The following is a 23,312-nucleotide window of genomic DNA, read 5'->3' as shown; positions in this document are numbered from 1 at the left end:
GAGCGTTACTTACTGAAGTGGCCAATAGGCCAAAGGTCAAGTGAATTACAATTAGTAAGCGCTAATATATTTCATTGAAATGAATTGGTGTGTCATACAACACGTTGAATTTGGTATGATAACATGGATTTGACATTTGTATATGCAATATACAAGTCTAATATATTAATAAATGATGACTCTATACATGTAATAGGCCTATTCTAAAGATTTTGTCAGAATGGAGTCTGTAAGGTTTGATGCAGATTGGTTGCCAATTAGGGACTCGATAAATGTATGTGTTTATGTGTTTGTTGTGCAAACATTGGTTCTAGAATAAACTACACACGCCCACTTTGTGTACATTTGCAATGTGGACATAATGGTTACATCAGCAAACATCTGTTGTCTGTGTTCTGAACCCCTGAAAGACATATTGTAAGGGTTAGGGTTAGGGCACATGCGTACTAATGTTTTTATGGATTTTTTATTATGTCACACAAACCGCCTGTTAAAGAAATACTCAATCAAGTTCTAAAATTGTCACTCAACAAAACCCCCCAAAAAGGTAGAGAAAAAGTCTATTGATGGTTGTATTGGAAAAAAAACATGAGAATACACATTCAAATATACTATTGCTTCTAGCTGGTTTTAGCCTGAAAAGCTGGTTCCGTTTGTTGGCATTGTGGCAAACTGGGAACACTTAACTACCAGCACTAGCAAACCATGAACATTTCTGGCACAAGTGTGTTTGGAAGAAAATGAACACTAAACAGGGCAGCGGAAAAATGGCTTATGCTGCAGGAGCCGTTTGCCAACCCTCCGAATACTTTTCACCGTGGCTCTCTCTTCTTTTGTAACTGTCCCCAGTGACCCTTCATCCAATCCGAGCCAGCCATTGGCCGACAGAGCAGCAGATAACAACTGTTTGCTCATCCTTTGGCACACAGGGGAAAGTCCAGCATCAGCCTCTGTCCAAATCCTGCTTGAAAAACTAGGATTACAGGTCCTGCACAGGAACATTTATAAACCACCGCTAAATGTTAAATGGTTAACCAGGAAAGGCCTTAGTGATTCAATTTAGTATAATCTAGGTTTTTATTTGGACCAATCTGTGTTTGCGTGTGTTCTTGTCTGTGTGTTGGAGGATGGGTTTGTACCTTCTGGTCCTGTGTCTGGCTTTGCTGCAGCGGGGGGGAAGAGCCAGGCCGGACCCTCCAGGCTGCAATAGCCCTGAAGTGGAGAGGGTAGCGGAAGAGGCCCTGGAGCAGATTAACCAGGACCGGACAGATGGATACATCCTGAGCCTCAACAGACTGTACGACCTCTCTCACACTCATGGACAGGTGAGGGTGAACTCTCTCTCTCACACACACACACACACACACACAACGACATGAGCAGGGTTATTCACTCTCTTGGATCTTGATACACGCAACAGAGTATTTGTAAAAAGAGGGTGGAAAATTTGGACATTCCAGCAGCCACGGAAAAAAGTGTGTGTGTGTGTGTGTCTTTGTGCGTACGTGGGTTTCCAGGAGATGGGCGGGTCATTCTACAAACTGACCATTGATGTCTTGGAGACCAAATGCCACATCACAAGCCGGAAACCATGGAAACAATGTGAAGTCAGAGATATTGGTAATGTTCCAGTGAGTACCAGTGTGCTATTTACACATATATTTTTTTGGTGAAGTTGTAACTTCTCTAGTTTTGCAGTACAATTTTATACTGATGCATGTTTGTACATATTTATACTTGTTACATCCAGGTGTTTGGAGAATGTGAGGTATCTGTCTCTGTTGACTCTCAAGTCAAACTTCACAGCTACTCCTGTGCACTTCGTGAAGGTGATACATTTATTTACCTTTTAATTACAGAAAAAGATTCAATTCTGTATGAGTCCATTTTGTTGGTGCGATTTTGTAAAAAATTGTAAAGTATGAACTGAAGAGGCTGACATTAATCAAATGGTATTTCTAGATATATTTTGTCCCATCCTAAAGGCGAGTAAACATCCATTACTGATTACTTAGAGTTTTATGGTTTTGTGGAAAGAGTTCATTCTACAGGATGGAGGTTAAATCCTCAACCCACACGTTACGTCAACCTTTGGGCCTGTTGGTGCTTGTGTTTAGTTCCTGCCACTGCAGTGGTGCATGTGTGTCCGGACTGTCCCACGGCTGACAACCTCAACGAGCCTGTTGTCAAGGAGACAGCCAACCTCTCACTGCAGAGGTTCAATGAAGAGAGCCGCCTGGCCAACTACTTTACTCTGGAGAACATTACGAGAGCCAGTTCACAGGTTAAGAAAAATATTTGTCATTCAAGTTTTTTTGAAAAGCATTCGGGAATGGGAAGTTTTTGGAGTGATAAAATATACATTAAGAAATCTTGGATTGACTACATTGAGTATTTTATAACTCAACAAAATGTGTTTGTGTGCTTTTCCAGTGGGTTGTTGGTCCATCCTATTTTGTGGAGTTCACAATCCTGGAGACTGTGTGTTCAAAGACAGCAGGTGACAGTGACCTGAGCAGTTGCCCACCTATGGACTGTCAGTTCGCTGTGAGTCACAAACACACACGTGTTTTGAAAATGTATTTTAATATATGATTGCCGTACTTAATCTTGGTTCAGCTTTTACAGAACCATGTTGTCAATGCAGGCTCCCCTGTTCTTGTTACCTCTTTTCTCTCAGCATCGAGGCTTCTGTTTGGGATCACATGTGACCCTCGAGGACCAGTTTGAAATCAGACTCCCGGTCGGAAAGAAGGACGGCTCATTTCGGAGCCGGAGGCCCGTAGATGTGAAATGCCAGATCTACGAACCTCCGGTACCTCCCTCAGATATGGTCTTCCAACTCTTAGAATGTCCAAAACAACAGACCTGAGTTGTCTCACTTTACAGGCTTTTTTTCCAATTATGAATATGTTTTATTTTAACATTGAATTAAAGTTTGTGTGCCAATAGGAAATAACTTAACCTTATTTTTGCAGCTCTGCAAATAAGGTTTAGGTTACAATCACTGTATGTTCTGTCTCTCCACCCTCATCCAAATGGTCCTCTACATCTTTCTGAGACGACTTAATTTAAAAAGTTACTTTCTGGCTTCTCTTCCGCCTTTTAGGCCGCCGCTGTGGAGGAACAGGCTCATTCAAAAGCAGACGGTGGACACACGGGGCATCAGCACCACGACCACACACACCTGCACCCACACGAGCACACACACTCAGTCCCACCCAGCGCAGACCTCACTGCCCCAGAGCCCCGGGGAGCTCTGGGCACTGTGGTGGACCATCCTGCGCCTCTCCGATCTGCCCCGAAAGCGAGATCCTGCCCCGGCCCACACAAACACCACCTGGGCTTGGACAGACTGAAGCTCTGATTGGCTGAAATTTGAGGCAGTTTATCTGTTGATCAACTGTTGACCTATATCTGTATATCGTAATTAGTTTAGGAGGACAGTAAATGTAACCTACAAATCTACTATTGTGGTACAGAAAACCACCTGTATCCATCTAATACAACTAAAAGGTATTCTCTGGGATGGTTTCAAAGATTAAAGTTTTTCTGCCTTAAATAATAATTGCATGGTAATTCGATGAAGGAGAGCTGAGGGGAAGTGGATGGGAAGAAACTTGATAGGCAAAGATACTCAGTGAATAAATATCCATAAACACGGTTAGAGAACATATTTAAAAAATAATGTCATCTAATCCGGTGACAGGTGTCTATGGGTACATTTCTAAACAGGAATTATTTTGGGCTAATTCACTCTGCCTACTTTAAATGGTAATTTGCGAGTGGGGAAACATTGATGGAAGCTCAGAGCTGGGAATATTATCCCCCCTGTTCATCCCCGAAAGCTTCATGGGGAACGTCGAACGAACGACTGAAAGTGGAGACAAGCAAGGGTCTATTTGATGTCTTTATCATGTCTGTTTTATTATGGTTTAATTGCATACATAACAAAGTTTGGTTTAAGGTATTTAGCTCTGAACGCTGAGATAATAAACCTGCCTCACTAAAGGAAGAAGACCCCAAATTTCCTATAAATCATCTTGAGGCCAATGTCGACAGATCTTAATTTGAAGCTGCGTTGCTGAATATGTTACTAGTAGGTAGTTAGTGGGATTCCCCATTGGTCTGAGTATGGTTACATTGTTTATGGACATTGAGTGTGCTGAGGACATGCATAGAGCCACAGCACCACCATGTGGAACAGCATTTTTTGAGGACATCAACAAAGTGAGGGCAAATAGATGGTTCAATTCAAATCAAAAGATGTTTCTTTTTTAGTCAAAGCAAGTGCAGTCGCAGATTGAATCCCACTATGAAATACAAAAATATGCGTTCCACCCAACAGACTGTTTCCCAATTAGCTGTCCAATGGTCTAACGAAAGCACTGTGTAAAAGGATCGTGAGGAGGGGCAGGTGGACGTTGGTTCTGGGGTTGGGGATAGGGGACAGGGGGCTTCTTGAAAGGGGATGTTGGACCCCCTCTCACTGTGGGTCAGCTCTGGATCCACGCGGGACTGTTGACCGTTCATGACCAGCAGCAGCGGGTCCAGCAAACCACTTCCTGAAAAGCTCACTGTCCATTTACCCTGCTGGCGATTTTCCGTAGAGAGCATCGGGGACCGCTTCCCTGTCATAGGGGCCCAGTGGACCTCCCCCAGTATACATGCTGGAAGGAGGGATATCTTCCCCAGCTGAGTTGAGGCAGGCCAGGACGGTGATGCTTCCCCTTGTCCCCTGGGCCTGTCTGCATGTTTATTCCCACGGGGGAACAACATCCTTCCTTTTTGCCGAGTCCAGCTGAAACCCCATCTTGTCGCAGTTGTACTCCCTGAAATTGATCCACTAGGTTTAGCCAACTTTTGGGGGGCTTGAGGGTGCTGGTGGTTAAAAAAGGCCAGAAAGTGGGCCAGGACTTGAGGCTTTGTCAGTGGAAACGTGTGGCAGGTAGAATACAAATGGAACTCCACCAGGGAATCCTCATCTCCAGGGGTTAGGAGGGTCCTCTGACCATGGTCTCTTTCTGCAAAGACAGAGACAGATTTGATGCTGCTGGCTTTCTGTCTGTTTTTCTCTATTCAGCCAGGAACATAAACCACAGTTAAAAACATCACATAACCTCATATCCTATAATCTAGCACTGTATTATATTGGAGGTTTATTTACACAAACAATATTGATTCACTACTGATCAGCTACTGCTGGCTTTCAACAAAACACACACGGACACGCATACACAATATTTGCATAATTTAGATCATTGTGCATGAAAATGCTTGATGTAGTTTGGCTTATGAAAAAAAGAAAATATTGCTGAGGTTATGTACCAAAGCGCTGTCTAACTCAAACTAGCGCTACAATTATTTTTTCCCCGGTCAAAACTTTTAGAAATCTAACATTTCTGCCTCCGTCCCCTCAATAACAAATAATGTTTCACATCGATGCAATATTTTCATTGGCGAGTCAGACGTTGCCGGCTGTGTGCGGTTGCCTACGCGCTTTTGCAGGAGCCACACATCTGTGTGGTTGAGTCAGCTGTGACGTCGGTGTTGCCCAGACATTCACAATTGGATTGATGAATTGGCTTTACAATTTAAAAAAACTGCCTGAAACGGAATACAATAATTGTCAGCTTTGAATAAAGCCCAGCATCTTTTTACATGAGAGGACAGCGTGGTATTGGGGAGCAGTAGTCTCAATGTTGTCTGAACGGGATCAAACGATTATTGTATTGTCCACAAACTGACAGATGTTTTAATGCATCAGGATATATGACGGGTGATATGTGTACGCTACAGAAGACATTATTTGAATGGCGTTAATTTCAAGTGGGCTTCACTCACCCACTGATACAGATATCCAGTTGTGTACTAGATCATTTTCAACAGGGATTTACTGGCACTCGCTTTGGAGTGATATAATATTATATCATGGCATCAGTTATGTTGGGAAAACTGCTATAATGTTCCACCTTAGCACGACAGAGAGTCTGTGCTCTTCCGCATAGAGGCACTTGGTGTTCTGGGTCATCTGATAATCAAGATGTTTTATGCGTTGTGATGTCACGAGAGGCTGGGTGTTGGAAGGGAGATACGTTCACCGAAGATGGCTGTAACTGCTATGGCTCCATCTGCCAGTGGAGTTAGGAACCCCACTCCGAGCATCCCCCTCAGACCTGAAACCCATCAGGGTATGACGACCTGAAGGCCTTCATAAGGGCGGGAGACACACCATTGAGGGGGGGAGAGAGAGAGACACGAGCTGCAGGTTGGGCCCGATGCAGAAGACCAGACCAATGCAGGAGGATTCCCGGAGACCGGAGGGACTGAGAAAACGAGGCATTATTTAAGTTTAACCGGCGAAGATCGACCGAAGCCTAAGTTGCACGTTTTTGACTACTGTTTTCTGTTTAAAACCAAGGACGTGAATTAAACCGTTGTTTACATTTTTGAACCTGGTGTCCTCGCACTATTTGAACTACCCCAGTGAGCGCGGCGCTGCCTCTTATGACATCACGGCGTCAATGTCTATAATCTTGTGATGCCAGAGATGATCGTCTGCATCCAAGGTCGACTACCAGCACTTGGGTTTTGCCCACAACATTGTTAAGTAGTTTATATTATTTTTTTCTACAGTTACCATGGTAGCATAAAATATGCTCCAACGAAGAGAAAGCCCACCGGCTCCGATGGTATAATAATATTTATGAGTCATTATGGCTTAACATAACACGGGCAAAACAGAAACAGCGGTTACCTCTTTACATGGTCCTCTTCCACCACAGGCTGAGTGAGTTCAGCTGTTCCCTTAGTAACGACAGATCTGAATCCAGCTCGAGGGCACATCTGCATTTCAGCCATAGCAACACAAGTTGAAATCCTGAGGAAGGGATCATTTCGTCATCCACTGTGTATTCTGTTTTGCAATGTACAGTATGTAGTGCATTTGCTACCCAGAAATATACATATGGAGGAAGGAAACATTTAGCAGCAAGTGCTTCTACCAAAGAATACATGAAATGGCCTGTTCTGCAAACTTGTTGCCCTTTTTTGTTGATTTTAATGTAAAATGATGAATGTAAGTGGCCTGGAGTATTACATGTCAATCAGACGGGACTGAACTGAAATATTATATCACAGTTCAACGCACCTCAACTGACCTCTCTGCCAATACTGAAAATGATGCGCACCTCTTGGCCCTGATGGGTTTACTGCCCCTGACCGAGTCAATAGGAGAGCATTGCTGTGATTTGTGGGCCCGTTAAGGCCGAAGTACACAATGTGCTGGGTGGACTATGAGAAGAGTGTGGAACTGCTCAGGAAGAAGAAACCTTTTGGACCTTTCGTCTCCAGGAGAAGCTCACTGAATACATATTAACTTACTCATTCCTCAAGGAGTCCTCGGGCTGCCAAGCAACAAAGTGACACAATACGGAGCTCTCCAAGAAGAAACTCGCTCACAAAGAAGCAGCAGCTCATACAGGAAGTTTTGTTTACCACTCCTGATATTGTTTTCTGAAAGTGATCAAATAAAGGCCTACATATTTTGTATAAATGATCCATATGACAAATAGGTAAAATGATAGAAGTATACATGCTTCAGTACAACCAAAATGACATTCTTTGGACAGAACTTCGATTATGAAACCAAGAAAATTACGTAGATTTGTGGTCCAAATTTTGTACATTTGCACAAATATAATATTTTAGTCGGAGAAGCTGCTTTCTGCACCTCTGTAACGTGTCCACATGACAGCACTGTTCCATCTGTTTTTCACTTCTTGACTTCTCAAATACTGTAACAATCTGCAACAGAGATTCATGATATGCACATGTTCATGTAGCATCTGTTTCAATATCATTAACATTCAATGTATAGAAAGAAGACAGAGTTGAGTTAAATACCAATGTAGTAAACATGTATAATTCTGAATTGGAATGGAATTGACCCTCTTGTGGTGCAGTGTACACAGGTCATACATTATTTTGGCTCCATACATCTTTGATAAAATGGCATGATAGCCAGATTATATCCATAGTAATCTACCCCCCCCCCCCCCTTCCTCCTCTCCACACACCCTCCGAGTGAGCTGCAAATGTTCAGTTCCTTTAAAGTCCAACGTCGTAAGACAGCTTCAAGCACAACCACTTTAGAAATGTATTGTTGTCATTTGGTGCCTCTCTGTCTTCTTCCCTGATTCTCTCCCGTGAGGAGCAGATCTGCTCCACACGTTGCCCCATATTCTTTGAAATCAGCATTACTAATTCAGTTTAAGAGGCCCTCAAGATGTGTAAGGGTGTGTGTGTGCGTTGATGCATGTGTGTTGCTGTTGCTATAGGCTGAGTTAGATGAGAAGACCCGGGTCTCCGACTGACACACTGACCCAAAACTGAACCCCAACAAAAAAAAAGCCGGTGCCTTGTTTCACACTGAAACACAAGGCTAATGTGTTCAGATTAATCCGCTCCAGAGGTCAACGTTATAGACACATAGTTTTTTCAGATGTTAAAAGTAGCAGCTCTGGTTGGATGGAGGACATAACTCCCTGTTTGCTGTACACTGCTCCGTTACTGTCTATTCTATTAGTGTCCAATCCTGTGTGTGTGTGTGTGTGTGTGTGTTTGTGTCTGTATCCTCTTCGTGGTGCCCTAAAAAAGTCATGCAATGCAACGCATTACGTTTTGTAGCGGTGAAGATGACAGCTAGCCGATCTTAGAGAATGATGAGAAATGCAGGAAATCTGCTCACCAACGAGTAAACTATTGAGTGTCTGCTGTGATAATCTGTCCACAAACATCATGTGCTCGCTTTGCAAATTGACTGCTGATTAAAAAAAGGGAACTCTACAGTAGGTAATAATTGTAGCAGAGCTTAGTTCAGCCATCCCAAACAAATGTTAATTCTCCTTCCTGGGTTCATTTTTTTCCCTCCTAATTCAGAAGCTCATTATGGGATTTTCTTGTAAACCAACAATGTTTTGGTAACGTTCTTTCCCAGCAACACACAACTAAGTGTTAGCCTAACAAATGGGTTCATAGCTTTTATATGCTCATAAAACTTTCCCATAATTGACTTTCACGGCATGCGACATTTGATTACTCTGACTAGCTGTGTGGTTTCTTGTCAAAAACAAAAGCAAATAGCATTAGAATACTTGGCACCATGCTAATTACTAAATAATATAAAATATATACTTTGAATGCTTCCAATTAACACGTCAAGTTGAAACCTATGAACACGAGCATTGAAACCGAAGCCGTCCATTCATTTTCCAAACAGTTTGTTTTGGAGCCCATGCCAGCATGCGTTGGGCAAGAGGCGTAGTACTCCCGCAACAGGTAACCAATGAACAATGGTCTTACCCAGTTCACCTCAAGCAAATACCATTTTACAAGAGACTCCCCTGAGGGCAAACACATCATTACATCTGACTTGTCTAAAACCTGTAACATGTAATACATGTCTCATGTAGGATTACTGGCATTGTGTTGAACTAAAGTCCTCCCTGCACTCCCCCACGCACCTCCAGGCCGGGTTCTTTTGTCTCACCCATTTTAGTTCGTTCTCTGTGGAAAAAAAGTCTCCGGTTTAGGAGCTATATTTGCTGTATTGCTGTGGAATTATGTTGCCTTTTGGCTTTAAGTATAACTGTGATGTTTTTGTACACTGATCTCCAAAAGCTACTTTGCGTGGAGAACATATGCCTCCAAAGCCAAAAGCCCTAATCAACAGATCAACATGTGTTTTCAGTCCTGCCGGGGATTAAGTTGCTCTCTATCCTTTTTTAAAGAGCCTTAAGACCACGGGGTCCCTGAGAGAGGAGCTGTAAGTATTCAATGGTGATTCCTCATGCAGGGACAGCAGCTGTTCTTGTCCGATAACTACTATCATCAGGGTCAGGCCTTCTTGACCTCAAAAATTAAATAAATAACAGTCAGCATGGAGGGATTCTTTAAAGAACTGCACGTATGAAATAATATCATTGTAGTGGAGCCTTTGAAATGTCAAGTCAAATAAAGCTCAGAGATTTCCAAGCATTCTGTTCAAAGATGTATCATCTACGCAACTTTTATCTAATTAACACAATTTCTAAATGAAACAATTTGTTTCAATGAGTTATGATGATTAGGTTTTAATAAACAGGAGGGCAATAGCTGGGAGCCAGATGCCATTTCTGAAGCTCATACCGTTCAGTAAAGCACCGTCCTGCTAGTGTAAAAGCCCCCAGGACGCCATAACAAGCAGCACTTTATATGTTTCCAAAGAGGGGGGTGAGAATGTGAATTACTGCTGCCCCACTTCCCCTTTCCTCGCCTTCCAGGACAACCTTTAGGGGAGCGCTGCACGCATCTTTACTCCCAAGGTGACACAGATGGTTTGTGCATTATACAACATGACAAGTGGGGATGCTTCCATTCCAGATGCTTGAGCAGAATGTCTGGAGGATACTCAGCATGAACGATCTGTCTTAGATGACCGACAACCCAATTAGCTTATTATCAGTGCATCGTGTTGCAGATTGTGTTTAGACCCATAATGTCTTTTCCTGGAATTGTTCAGCGCTTTGAATATGTTCTCATTCCTTCTGATGACATTTTTAGTCTTTAAAGTAGTTTTGTGTGTGTGGGCCTGTGTGTGTGTGTGTGTGTGTTTGTGTAGTTGTGCAAGCTTTTGCACCAAACTTGTGTGGCCATGTTGATGCTCGAGAACCACAAGCCCCCCGTAGATACTGTAGAAGCCTTTTATTGGAATAGATGTTGTTGATTTTTATATAAAAGTGCTTTAAAACGATATTTAGATGATAACGTTCTCTGTTTTATTATTAAAGCAGCATAATCACTAAAAATGTAAAAACTAAAACACATTTAATTAAATTTAAAATAATCTTTATTTAATTTTTTTTCTATATATAGCTAATTGGATCATAAAATGGGAATACCATATTTGTGCTGTGTAAAGTACCTTCTTACATATTTCGAGTGATGAGTCATTAAAAAAACACAAGCCTTTTATTTAACAATTTTGTTAGTGGAATGTATTGGGCTAAAACAGAATACTTGAAAGAAAGAAATGATCATTTCTTATTCTTACATTTTCTTTAAGGTTAAACTCCCATAGCGCATACGGCCACTAGTTGGTAGCCTTGCTCTTTTTTATTTGATAACAGAGGTAAAGGTGAAAACCTCTCCTGTAAAGTGACATTGACATTTTAATTTCCGTAGGCTGTAAATTACCACATCATCTTGCAGCCGTTATCTCTGATCATCCTCCCAGAGGATTAAACCTCAACCTTTTCTCACAGTCAAACAGGAGCCAGGGTCAACCGCTTGCATTGGCCTACACGGACTATTTCATGGTGAAAAACCGCACCACCAGTTTACACACTACAGATGTGTACCGCCTACAGTGGGCGCCACACCACTCCTCAATCGGTTTATTCCCGTGCGTGTACGTGTGTGTGTGTATGCGCAGGGTCGGAGGGAAGAGAGGGGGGCAGGTACCAGCCGCTCCGCCCCCCCCCCCCCCGACAGCCACGGTGCGCCTCTGTTCCAATGGAAACAGGTGGGATCCTCGGACTCCTCCAATCACGCGCGCCCTCCACGCGGGGGCGGGAGGAGTCCGGGGGAAGGAGGCAGAACCCAAACCAACTTCCACAAGCGCCACAGGAAAAGTCGCGAAGACACATCTGTCCTCCTCCCCCCCCCCCCCCCAACACACACACACACACGCACGCGCCGAATGTCGCCGTGTTCTTGTCGTCTGCGTGTGACTTGAGGGCCGCGGTGCCCCGGACCTCTGCGGGAAGTTGTTGCCGCCCAGCGGCCGCTGTCGAGGGCGTAGTGAGCGCCGCGTTGCCGGGACGGTGCGGCGCGATGGAGAACGTGCACTAGCCGGAATTTGGGGAATTGTTTCTTTTTCTTGTTTTTTTTTTCTCGGATTAAAACAGCTGGTTCTCCGTGGAGATTATCTTTTTTTTTTCTTTCTTGGAAGTGCGGAGAGGCGAATTCTTCTTTTTAAAAATGCCTGCTAAAAGCAAGTACAACCTCGTTGACGATGGGCACGATTTGCGGATCCCGCTGCACAACGAGGAAGCGTTCCAGCATGGGATCAACTTCGAGGCGAAGGTGAATCCACATACAGGTTAACGTCTCACTGTAACACTTAACGTCACTACTCCGTGAGACGTGTTTTCAACTTTGGCCGACTCGTATCGCACTGAGACCCAATGCTCAGATACTTAGTTTGAGTCCTAAAAAGTCATAAAAATAACCCCAGGCGAACACGTGCGCTCTTTCAGTGAATGCATAGCGAGAATGGTCGTCTATTGTTTGCTTAATATTGTTGTACCTGTCATGTGGCTGCAGTACATCGGGAGTCTGGATGTGACGCGGCCGAGCAGCCGAGTGGAGATCGTGGCTGCGATGAGAAGAATTCGGGTGAGTGACACCGCGACAAAACCCCCTTCAAAACCTGGCGTTTTTTTTCGACCTCCTCGTTTTTTCTCCTATTTGGCACGTTTGGTGGAATGAATCCCGGGTTTTTGAACATTACCTGGAATCCGAGGCTCTATTCGGCGGACGTATGGTTGACTTTGCAGCAACTTTTTGTAAGGAAAGCGTCAACTTTCTGAATGTTTTCCCGTCCTTCTAATTAGTCATATGGTTAATTATGACTAAAGTGCTCGTCGTCTTTTTCTTTTCTTATGCCGAATTGAAAATAACCACATACTTGTAGAATTGTAATAGTTTCTCTGGGAAAATGTTGCCGACAACCACTGATTTATGAAATGCATTACTAGCGTATGCTAAATGAATGAATGAATACGTGTGGCCCTTATGACTGAGGCCCCAGCAGAATGGCATAACATACCACCCACATTAGTCACAAAGTGCTTTGACCGTATCCATCAACTGCAATGTTATCATTCCTAGTAACGCGTACTTTGTACCCACCCATGTGTGCTCCATCGCTGTTGTGAAGTTTCTTTTTTGAAGCAAGTGTGATCTCTCCTCCCGTCTCACCCTCTTTCTGCTGTGTAACACGGAGATTTACAGCTTTTTGGGCTCCATAAAAAGGACATAATCTTAATCCGTGTGTCGGTCGGCCTGGCAGCACTCTGCTTAGCAACCTAATATAGATTGTACCCGGCGGTGCAGAGGTATTCGAGGATTATGGTGATGAAGTGGTAGAAGTGCTGTGGCTAATCGGTGATACCCCAAAAAACACACTCACGCGTACAGAGGCAACACAAGCACACAAGTCTGAACTTTTCTGAATCAATTTGGCAGTAAAAAAAAATCTGCTGAATAAAATTTAAACTTTTAATGACATTGAATCTCCAATGACATTATTGCATTATTCTTTCTATTGACGGCAGGTCAGTGAAAGGCATTGTGAGTGCAGTCTGCGTCTGACACACACTGTCCGATGCACGAGTTTACACCGCAGAGCACGAGGGGCAAAATGGTCTTATTGCCCTTTACAGAAGACTGACTTGTATCTATAAAATGGACCCCCCATTGTGCTGCCGTGGCAGCTGTTGTGGTCGGCAGGACAACGGCCTTTGGTTTGGCCCCTCTTGTGTGAAATGGGTAGATACTGACTTATAGCGGATACCTGGTTAGGGGGGCGGTTCACGCGTTGGGACGATGGACGAGCACTCAAAGCATTTGTTTGAGTTGGTGATTCAGGTCAATGCTCATTGATTCATACAGTACACTCTATATAAGTGTTTCCCCTATGTTTTTTGGGGGGGGGGGTGGGGGGGTTTGCCGAGCGCGGGGTGGGTTGTCAGTCAGCTGCTGATGCTCTGCCACTGCGAGTGCCACACAGACATATTTGCGCACGTGTGGGACTGCCGTGCGCGGGGAAACTAACCAAGACATGTTTTTTCATTCTACACTTTTTCAGGGAGGGCGGAGGTAATTTTCCGGCTGGGGGGGGAGTAGACATAGTCACCAGTGACTTCACCCACCCTTCATTGTTTAGGCAACTAGAAGGGTGACACATAACTTTAATGAACTGAAAACACTGTTTCCAGTGTTATGGCAATTTGAAAGGATGTACATTCGCTCTGCATCCCTCTTCTCCCCTTTCAAACTACCTCTGATACGTTGAAGCCAGGAACCGACTGGTAAAGTTTTCACTTTGCACTTTCATGTAACCTTGGACGCCCCGCGACGTTTCTGAAAGAAGGTCTGGTAAAATGATTCGCCCCACCCATCCGTCTTTGGGTGTCTTCTCGTTCTCTTTGTCAGAACTATGCTGGTTGCCAGGCAACCGCTTGATGTACGGTGTCATTGTTCGTTGTGTGCGTGACTCACCTGTAAGCCGGGAGCTGATAACGAACTAATAACACTGCAAAGCAGGAAACAGCCGCCGACGTTACGAGCAGCTCTACAAGGTCCGGTGAACTTTGTATATGCACACGCGCACACGCACACGCGCACACACACACACACACGTCAGACTAATGTAGAAATCGCAAATGGCACTTTGTGGATGAATCATTGAAGCTGAAACCAGCCACGATGAACGACATAGAAGTTTCCTTTTCACTAGCTGATCATTGGACGGACCCGGAGCGCTTGAGGTGGTATTGAATCTGCTTGAGATCGGGAGAACATCTCGGTCCACGCTGAGATGAACACGCCGTATGAACGGTCCTCTTAAATAAAATGTGTCGTCGTTGTCGGGCAGAGCTTATCAGGTTAAAGCTCTCCTCTCCTTTTAACAGTGAATTAGAGGGGATTCATTTCTCGTTTCATCTGTCCGTGCCGGGTTAACACAGAAGGAAGGTTGAGCGGCACGGGACGAGAAGATTAAACATGTGTCTTAGGAGACTGAAAGAGCGCAGCGGTGCTGGAGGGGGGGGTTAGAGATGCTTTGTACATTACTCTAACTGCCAGGACCTCTGTGTGTTCACCCGGCAGCCAACAGGCCTCTTTTTAACACCAACTAACTGCTGTGGAAGTTCAGCAGTCTGGATTTCAGCGTACACTTTAATTCCCCCTGTTTCATGAGGCGCACACTGAAAATGTTCTTATTATTTTATTGGAACCATTGAATCATCTGGACCCGTGGTGTTTTATTTGAAAATCCAATGAACTACGTAGTTAATTACTTTATCGTGACGTACTTTTGATACTTTTGATACTCGTACTTTTTGGTACAATTGATCAATTGTATTGTTTCAGCAGCATGTGTAATGAAATACTTGCACTGGGGCTGTTTCATCATGGCAAGCATCAGTTTGTTGCCAAAGTGTTGATATTTGTGGAGAGATGACACTATTCCATGTGACAGCTGAGCTGTGAGCTAATTACACCGTCGAGACTCTTTCGGTGCAGAAGAACTAAACAAACACATTGTAATGTAGCGCTGGCTGTATTTATTTAAGGCCTATCTGAGCGTATTTACCATCACTCCCCTGTCATGGCTAATGTCTGAAATTTATAATGGCATCGGCTAATTATTCATAGGTCTTCACAGGGTTGTTTTTTATTCAGATCTAGCTGTAGTGTTTGTGTAGATGACATTTGTGGTGTTTTTATTTTGCCAACCGTCTCACTTCACGGCCCGTGGGTTGATTGACGTTCCTCCAGGATAAATAAACATGCCTCCCGACAGAGATGTCTCGCATTAACAGAGACTTCCCAACTCTATGGGATCAGCTGCCGTTGCACTTTTTTTATTCCTTTACTTTGTGAATCAGAATCATGTGAACGGCGCGGCGCTGCGTCCTCATGCGGCCTCTTCGTGATCGCTCACCACAGCGAGGGCATCAACGACAACTCCGGGTTAAAGGTTGATCACCCTCGATAAGGGACACCTATTTGTTTGTTTTTCTTCAGGGTGTGATGGCCCTTCTGTACTCTAAAGCTCGCTGAAACGGAGGTTTTGAAGAAATCCGTAGCCCCAGTGGATTAAAAAAAAAAAAAAACCCGAATGGGTACGCAGCCGATCCCGCTCACCACCAACCGCCTGGTCCAAACATCAGCAACAATGACCATTGAGGCCCAATCACCGGGGAGTGTGTGTGTGTGTGTGTGTGTGTGTGTGTTGCATGCTCCCCTCCCTGTTCATCCAATCACGTTCTAAACCATGACATGAAGCGTCTTCAGTGGGAGTGTGAAGAGCCTTTTTTTAATTGCACATTTTGAATCATGTAGACTCTTTTGTCCGTGACTCCTGCTATTTTGAGTGGATGATCCTTTGAATGAAGGTGCCCCTCTTTCAAAACCACACGGGTTATTTATTCCCTTTAATTAAATCAGGTTCACTGAGCCCAATGAAACTGCTTTCATCTTGGTTTTAAACTCTTTTTTTTTTTTATTTTCACTTTGGAAATTTAGAAGTTTAGTTGTCTCATTTGGTAGCAGGTGTGTTGTTAACTGTCCCCGTCTCCGTCATTGCTACTTCATTCCGTTTGAATGCTTCCCCGGGTAGAAACTAGAGCGCAGCAGCATCTGCTAACCTGTAAAGGTTATTATTTCTATATCTTCAGTGGTAGATGATCTCTATTGAAAACCCTGCAGTCCCAAGCATCCTGCTCGTCTAGCAGGAGCGTGATATGGAAATACATTTCTCATTAAATAAGATGCATTCATGGTGATCTATGGACGTGCCCTCACATGTGATGTTTGTCCTCATCCCTGCTGTTTGGAATAAAAAAAGTCTAGATTATGTCATTTGAAGAACATTTTCAAACATCTTTGTGCAGCTCAAGGCCCTTGCTCTCTTTTCCGCCCCGAGCTCAGAGACATTGTTCAGAGGCTGCTTTCCTTGTTTAAAGGTCACAGTTGAAAGGTCAAAAAGTGATCTAATAAAGACCAACGCACGGCTCATTGCCCTTCCTCCCTTTGCTCCCGCTACTCCTCGCCTCCTGATCTACTGCACTGGACCCGCAGCTCACGTTAATGCGTTATTCAGCACACGGCCAGCACGTCACGTTCCTCCTGCGCCCGACCCGCCGGCGCCGTCTTCTAGGCCCTTCAGAGGCAGGCCGTAAATGTAAGCTGGGCGTATTCAGAAAGTGGCTTAATGCTTAACCAGCCGAGGGGGCCGGTGGGCCCCAGCTGTGTGTTCAGAGGTGGCAGGTCGACGGCGCGGCGCGATTGCACGTTGAAAACGGGCTTCTGTTATTCTGCGTCCTGTGAATCCGCGGCTTATTTCTAGATGTGTGATGGAATTTCTCTTTACGTATTTGGTATTCATCAGGCGCTGAAGGATTTTCGATCCTGCTGGGGGGTGGAGGCGAATGGGTTTAAGCCAATGTCCATAGACATATGATATATGTAATTATTTGATTGTTGACTCACAAATAAATGCATGTCTCAAAATACTCTCCGAAGAGTTATATCAGTAATACATTGGTTTTGGGTTTTTGACACTATTTAACTTATTGTATTTCTTGTGCCCCTCATTTTCTTTTTACTTATAAAAGTCCATTTGTCCATCATATGCCGCTTCTTTGGGTTTGTGTAAGTAGGCAGAGCACGGCAGCCCGTCTCGTCCTCCATGTTCTGCTTCTGGGGGTCGGGATCCCAATGCTTTCTCAGAACGTCTCCACATCAGCCTGCGCTTTTACGAATGTGTGTGCGCTCGGACATTTCTCTCCTGACCGGGCTCCCTCTACCACACCTTCATGTTGCTTCTCTTTGCAAATGCTCTTCCCTGGAACAATGTATTAAGCCCTTCACATTGGGCTGCCCTTCATTAGAGGCAGATTCCCGGGTTCTTTACCCAGAATCCGGGGAGCTCAGTCCGCCGTAACTAATGGACACACATGCGGGATTTTGGTCCCTCCTTTCTCATAATTAACATCCGCCGCACCGGCATAATATGTCTTATCTTGCAGCATTCCTATTAACACTTTAACCCAAGGAACATTAAATAAGCCAGATGGATCTCCCAGAACCAGGTTCTCCCCCGTTGCTTGTGGTCAAAGGGTCGTGCTTCTGATAATGTGGCTGTAGACATCAACTGCTCCATAAACAGGGTGGAAGAGGCAGCCTGGGAGTAAATGCAAGGCGATAAATGACAGTAAATCTCATGTGCACTTGACCGTTGTATAGGGGTGTAACGATTCATCCACTGAATCGATTAATCGATTTATATTCCTGCGATCCAACTGAATCGATCTGTGCTCCGCAAATCGGCATTCCGGACGACATTTATTACAAATCGATTGAAATGGTACATAATCGATTTGTATCGATATTTGGAAACTGCACCTTGGATTTAAGTACAAAAACGGTGTGGATGTGTGTTTGTTTGTTTTTTATCACTTTAGACACATAAAACGTTACTCGATTCAGTCTGCCTGTCTGTGACGTCATCAGTACGCAGCGGCAGACGTGCAAAACTCAGAACAACAACAAAACACAGCGTGGCGGAGACGACTGCGATTGAGACATTTACAAACTAACTTATCGATCCAGCGCGTGGAAACATTTTGGCTTTTGCAAATACGGAGGTGTTCTAAATAAGTCGGTCGCTGTTTGTAGAATATGTAGAAGCCAAATAAAAAAACACGGAAACACAACGAATCTTTCCGGCCATCTACTAAGGCGCCGTGGGATTAAACAACGCCGACAGTCAGGACCTCTAGCAGCGTCACCGCTGCAGCAGCAGCAGCAGGTAACTCCAGCTCTGCAGACACCTCAGGCCTCGCCAGCACCAAACTCAACATCACAGTAACAATTGCCAAGTTTATCTGTAAAGACATGCGACCCTACAATGAGGTTGAAAATCCGGGGTTCTGTAAATTGATCCAAACATTGTGTAATTATTGTTTAATGTTTACATTGAAAATGGCACTTGATTCAAATAAAAGGTTTATACATTTGCCATTAATTGTTGTTTGCTGGTTTATAATATCCATCATTAATGTAAACCTGATTTCCTTACAAGAAACAACAGGGATCTCAGAAACTTTGCCTGCACTGTCCAGTAAAGTTATTGAATCGATTTCAAGTCACTGAATCGAATCGAATTGTTATAAATTAACCCAGATCGTCCATGAATTGAATCTGCAACCATGAATCGCGATTCGAATCAAATCGTTGTTAAAATGAATCGTTACACCCCTACCGTTGTACTAGATCCTCTCTAAAACAGGGTAAATCTAGGATCTCTTTATAGTTGTACAGTTTGTTTCCCTGACGTTTTAGTCAGGGAATTAATCCTCATTGTGCATGATGAAGATCTCCTGTTGGAGAGGAACACAAACTGGCAATGACAAACTAGGCAAACTGAGTCGTCAGCATTATTAACTGCGCTCCGATCACATTCGGCGCCGCTGTTCAGAACCCCTTCCAGCGCGTGTTCATCCTCTTCCTCCGACCAGGTGATATAATTTAATGGATTCCCTTCCAGGGTACCATCTCCAATACCCCCCACCCTCCAAGCAAGCAATACAAGCGTCTTCTTGTACACCCCTTGACTCCCTCGTTCCTCTTAAATGTCAGCAATAAATTGGGGGAATGAGCCGAGGTTGTGCCCTGAGCCGGGCGGCGAGACGCTGGCGATCTCCGAGGTTTGAAGGTTGACGCCGAGTCAACTTGGACACGCTTCCCCCGCGGCATCAACACGGGACGGCGGGCTGCAAACGATGCTGCTTCTGGGAGAGAGGAGACCTTTTAAAAGTAGAGGAAAGGTCGGCCTCGGTGGAGCACCGACATGTTGTCCGTCGGGGGGGCGAGAAATATCACATTCAAAGAAAGGGGTCCGGACTCACCGAGGGTCTTTAGTTTTTCTTTACCTGTCAGTAAACACCGTGGTCTGATACATCTGTACCACAATACCATTTTAAGTCCACACTACTCCAGACTCTTAAAACGGAGACGTATGAAAACTAACAGCTGCTGTGCAGTTACATTGTGCGTTTACAATTATTACAATTACTGCCCACGTGGGGTGAAGCAAACTTTTATTGGAGCAACAAGTGAGACGCTTGAAGTGTGTGATGGACAATGCGTCCTTTTGTTCGGCGCAACCGTGAAGTTGCCGCCTGCCTGTGTACCTTGAATATGTGTTTTTTCGGGCGCGTTCGCATGATAGAAATCATTGTAGTGGATGTACGGCCTGAAGAACTGGTGTGTGTGTGTGTGTGTGTGTGTGTGTGTGTGTGTGTGTGTGTGTGTGTGTGTGTGTGTGTGTGTGTGTGTGTGTGTGTGTGTGTGTGTGTGTGTGTGTGTGTGTGTGTGTGTCCGTCTCCGCCCCCCCCTCCCTTTGCTTTTCTGTCTTTTATGACCCTGTGTTGTAGACTTTCAGCCTCCGTGCCCCTCGGAGACCTTCTCCCCTCCACCTTTTTATCCACATCTTTGTTCTCTGCACAGCACCCTCCTCACTGTTAACCGGGATCTATTTCTGAACGCCGTGATGAGCAGGTAGATCAACGCATTAGCTGAAATACGGGAACAAAGTTCTCCCTCCGGCTAATTTTCTGCCTCCATCCTGTCGTTCTCCTTATCTTTCCCTTCCCTCCCTAGATTGTCCCTAATCTCCCCCTGTCCCCTCCCCCTCCCCTTTTGTATTCGTCTGGCTGTACTCGTTATTCCTGTTCCTCTCCTCCTCGTTAGCTTCCCCCCCCCCCTCCATGTCTTCATGTTGCCGTTCCTTCAGTCCACTTTCTGCTCCTCTGCCTCTTCTACTGGTTAATCTAAACAACAGTCCAAAACTCAAATACTTTGGTGTGATTTTGAAAATACAAAAGCAGCACATTTCCATTTAAGATTTGCTGCCGTCATCAAAACATGTCCCTCCATTTGTTTTGTCACCGTAAATAGTAATGTATTGAGATGGTAATGTATTTCACCCTAAATAAGTATCATTTTATATATCAATGAACAAAGCGTTTTTTTTAAGAATACCTGCATCTAAAGGAAAGTCATAATACAAAATAGTGCAGGTTTTCCCACCTATATTTACCATGATATGTTGTCATCAATTTCATAGATAAAAATGTACCCTTTCATGTGAAAACACACGTTCAAATCAGCAGGCACAGAACTGGTTCTACAAATAACCTCAAAATAGTCCCAACACCAACAAATACCTAATTCATCTCTTAAGACTGACCAAAAGCTGAAGCTTCTTGGGAGCAAATAATGGTGTACGTCCGCTTTGAATGAGACTTTATGAATTATATGGCATGCATTTGCACTCATTTTATGGTTAGGCTTTGGCCCATTTGTTGTTTCCGAGTTGCTCTTGGTAACCCCTTGTAAACATTTCTTTGGTTTGAGTCGTCCCCTCTCTCGAGTGGTGGCCGTTTCGCGGCTTTCTTACATCGGGATCCTGGTGAAAAGAAGCTTGAGAAACAAAAGGCCTAGTTTGCAATCAATGCCTGCTTCCAGCTCCGTCCTGCACACGAGAATAACAGAAAGCACCGCTGAGCGCTAATGTTATGCACGCTGACCTTGGAGCTGCCCTCATCTGTGAGATAACGGCCAGCAAGCGCCCCTCTCTCTGCGGCCGCGGCTCAATCCAGCACCCCCCCTCTTCCTGCCCTTATCTGCTTCCCTCTGCTGTATCTCAGTGCCGCTGGGAGCCGCCCTGAACGCCTCTCCTAACCTCGCTTGTATTAAGGCTCTCAACCCCCCCCCCCCCCTCCTCCCCCCGCGCCCACGTCCTGGCTTAAATCTCAGCGCTCCAACTTCTCCTCCACCTCTCCCTTTGCATTTCGCCGAGGCAAACTCAAGTCTGCCAAACAATGATCCCCGCTTCCATTAATCCTTTTAAAATGTCACATACGTTTTGGGGGCAGACTTCTCAGGTTTAGGGAATAACGCTGTCTGACAGGGAAGTTTATAGTAAAAGCGTTAAAACCATCACGCTACAATAACATTAAATGTTGTTTTGTATTCTTCGCTCGATTTGTTCCTGCGAGAGGTTTTCTCTGGGTGCCACGTCAAACGGGCCGCCATGTTCTTTATGCACGGATTGAACACGCCAAGGAGAATATCGGAGCCCATCCGCCAAGCTGTGTGTGTGTGTGTGTGTGTGTGTGTGTCGGATGGTTGCCCTCCAATATGTTTCTGATGGAACCCTCGCCACAGACTCTTTCATTAAGCATGCTGAGGTCGGTTCTGCTTCTCCTTCAGCCCCCGTGTGGATAAACTCTTCCCCACCACAAACATTCTTATTTCCATTGTTATTTATTTCTGTATTTTGCCTCATTTATTTTCTGCTCCCTCAAACTCGGGTGCTTGTTTCTCTCTGTATTTATTCAATCCATCGCTGCTAACATTTAATCCGTCTATTACACAGCTAACTGGAAAAACAGTCAACAATGCAATTTCAGATGAACAGCTTTTACATTAAACATATTGTTAAAAACATATTTAGCTTTGATTGTTTTAATCAAATGTAATTTCTAACCACATATGTACTTTATACAATCAACTGCTGTGGCTGATTAAATGTTTGTATCCCACATATTTTCATCATATATATGTCATTTGTGAAAAGCGCTGTATAATAATGTTAACGGATATGATCAAGTGTTGATGCAGCCATTAGAAGGCGTCTAAAATCTGTGTTTATTAAAAAAAAACATCTGATTCCCCAATAATAAAAACATTATTTCAATTGTAATGATGGACGACAGCGACTGCACACTCTGATATCGGTCTGCCTGCGGGCCCACCTACTTGCCTCTGTTGTCTGGCTTTCACGTGGCGATTCCCCCTCCCGGCCCGACACCCCCGTCGCTTCGCTGTGAGATATGACGGAGGGGGATCGGGGAGGAAACGATGTATATCTAGCTGATGGTCTAGTTTCCAGCTCAGAAGAGAGCACGCCACTTAATTGATTCTAGTATAGTGTTGGAGGGGCGGTAAAGTTGCGAGGGTGCCATCCATCAATGTCACCGTCCTCCGTCAGACAGGGAGGATGACAAACCCCCGTAGAAGCTCAAAGAGGTGAGAAACCATAACTTGGTGTTCAATCTATTACCTCTGTCCTTTCTTCTCCCCTGCCCGTCTTCAGTCCGCACACGCCCTCCTGTCTAAATAGCGGCCATCCCAGGTCCGCCGGTCGGATCGTCGGCGCCACCCCTCCATATGATTTTAATGGTCTGATCCGCGCTCGACCGAAGTGGGCGGTATCTGGCCCGAACCTGAAATGAGTTTGACGCCCCTGATCTAAAGCATAGTGAGTGAGACAAGACCTTGAAGGTTTTAGACCAAAGATGACTAAGATGAGGCCGCTCAACAATGGGGTAGATTCTGGGAAAATGAACGAGATCTTCAAAAAGTGTTTTTGAGGCTGGTCTTTGGTACCGCAGCACTGCTACAGCCCTTTG

The 23,312-nt window shown here is 44.6% G+C and overlaps 2 protein-coding genes across 3 annotated transcripts in view; both read left to right on the top strand.

The window, feature by feature from the left end:
• The first annotated feature begins 888 nt into the window (after positions 1–888).
• Positions 889–3,562, top strand: LOC120824415 (fetuin-B). Its single transcript, XM_040185273.2, has 7 exons — positions 889–1,325; positions 1,518–1,631; positions 1,751–1,829; positions 2,118–2,284; positions 2,434–2,547; positions 2,681–2,815; positions 3,110–3,562. The coding sequence occupies exons 1-7, from the start codon at positions 1,128–1,130 to the stop codon at positions 3,365–3,367; spliced, it is 1,065 nt and encodes a 354-aa protein (XP_040041207.2). The 5' UTR covers positions 889–1,127; the 3' UTR covers positions 3,368–3,562.
• An 8,044-nt stretch (positions 3,563–11,606) lies between these two features.
• The window catches only part of LOC120823930 (carboxyl-terminal PDZ ligand of neuronal nitric oxide synthase protein), a 93,989-nt gene continuing 82,283 nt past the window's right edge, over positions 11,607–23,312 (top strand). For both annotated transcript variants that reach the window (XM_040184404.2, XM_040184403.2), the window contains exons 1-2: positions 11,607–12,126; positions 12,367–12,438. In XM_040184404.2, coding sequence (XP_040040338.2) covers positions 12,022–12,126; positions 12,367–12,438 — 177 coding nt within the window. In that variant the 5' untranslated portion in view covers positions 11,607–12,021. The remainder of the gene's footprint in view (positions 12,127–12,366; positions 12,439–23,312) is intronic.

This window comes from Gasterosteus aculeatus, chromosome 8, assembly GCF_964276395.1.
Source record: "Gasterosteus aculeatus chromosome 8, fGasAcu3.hap1.1, whole genome shotgun sequence".
Taxonomy (NCBI): domain Eukaryota; kingdom Metazoa; phylum Chordata; class Actinopteri; order Perciformes; family Gasterosteidae; genus Gasterosteus; species Gasterosteus aculeatus.
This window is presented reverse-complemented; position numbering and strand designations above follow the sequence as displayed.

What these genes read in the sequence shown, in the direction of transcription:
- LOC120824415 (XM_040185273.2), top strand. Translation starts at nt 1,128, where the DNA reads ATGGGTTTGTACCTTCTGGTCCTGTGTCTGGCTTTGCTGCAGCGGGGG. An exon ending in GAGATATTGGTAATGTTCCA is followed by an intron (nt 1,632 to 1,750) that starts GTGAGTACCAGT and finishes TGTTACATCCAG; the next exon opens with GTGTTTGGAGAATGTGAGGT. An exon ending in TTACGAGAGCCAGTTCACAG is followed by an intron (nt 2,285 to 2,433) that starts GTTAAGAAAAAT and finishes GTGCTTTTCCAG; the next exon opens with TGGGTTGTTGGTCCATCCTA.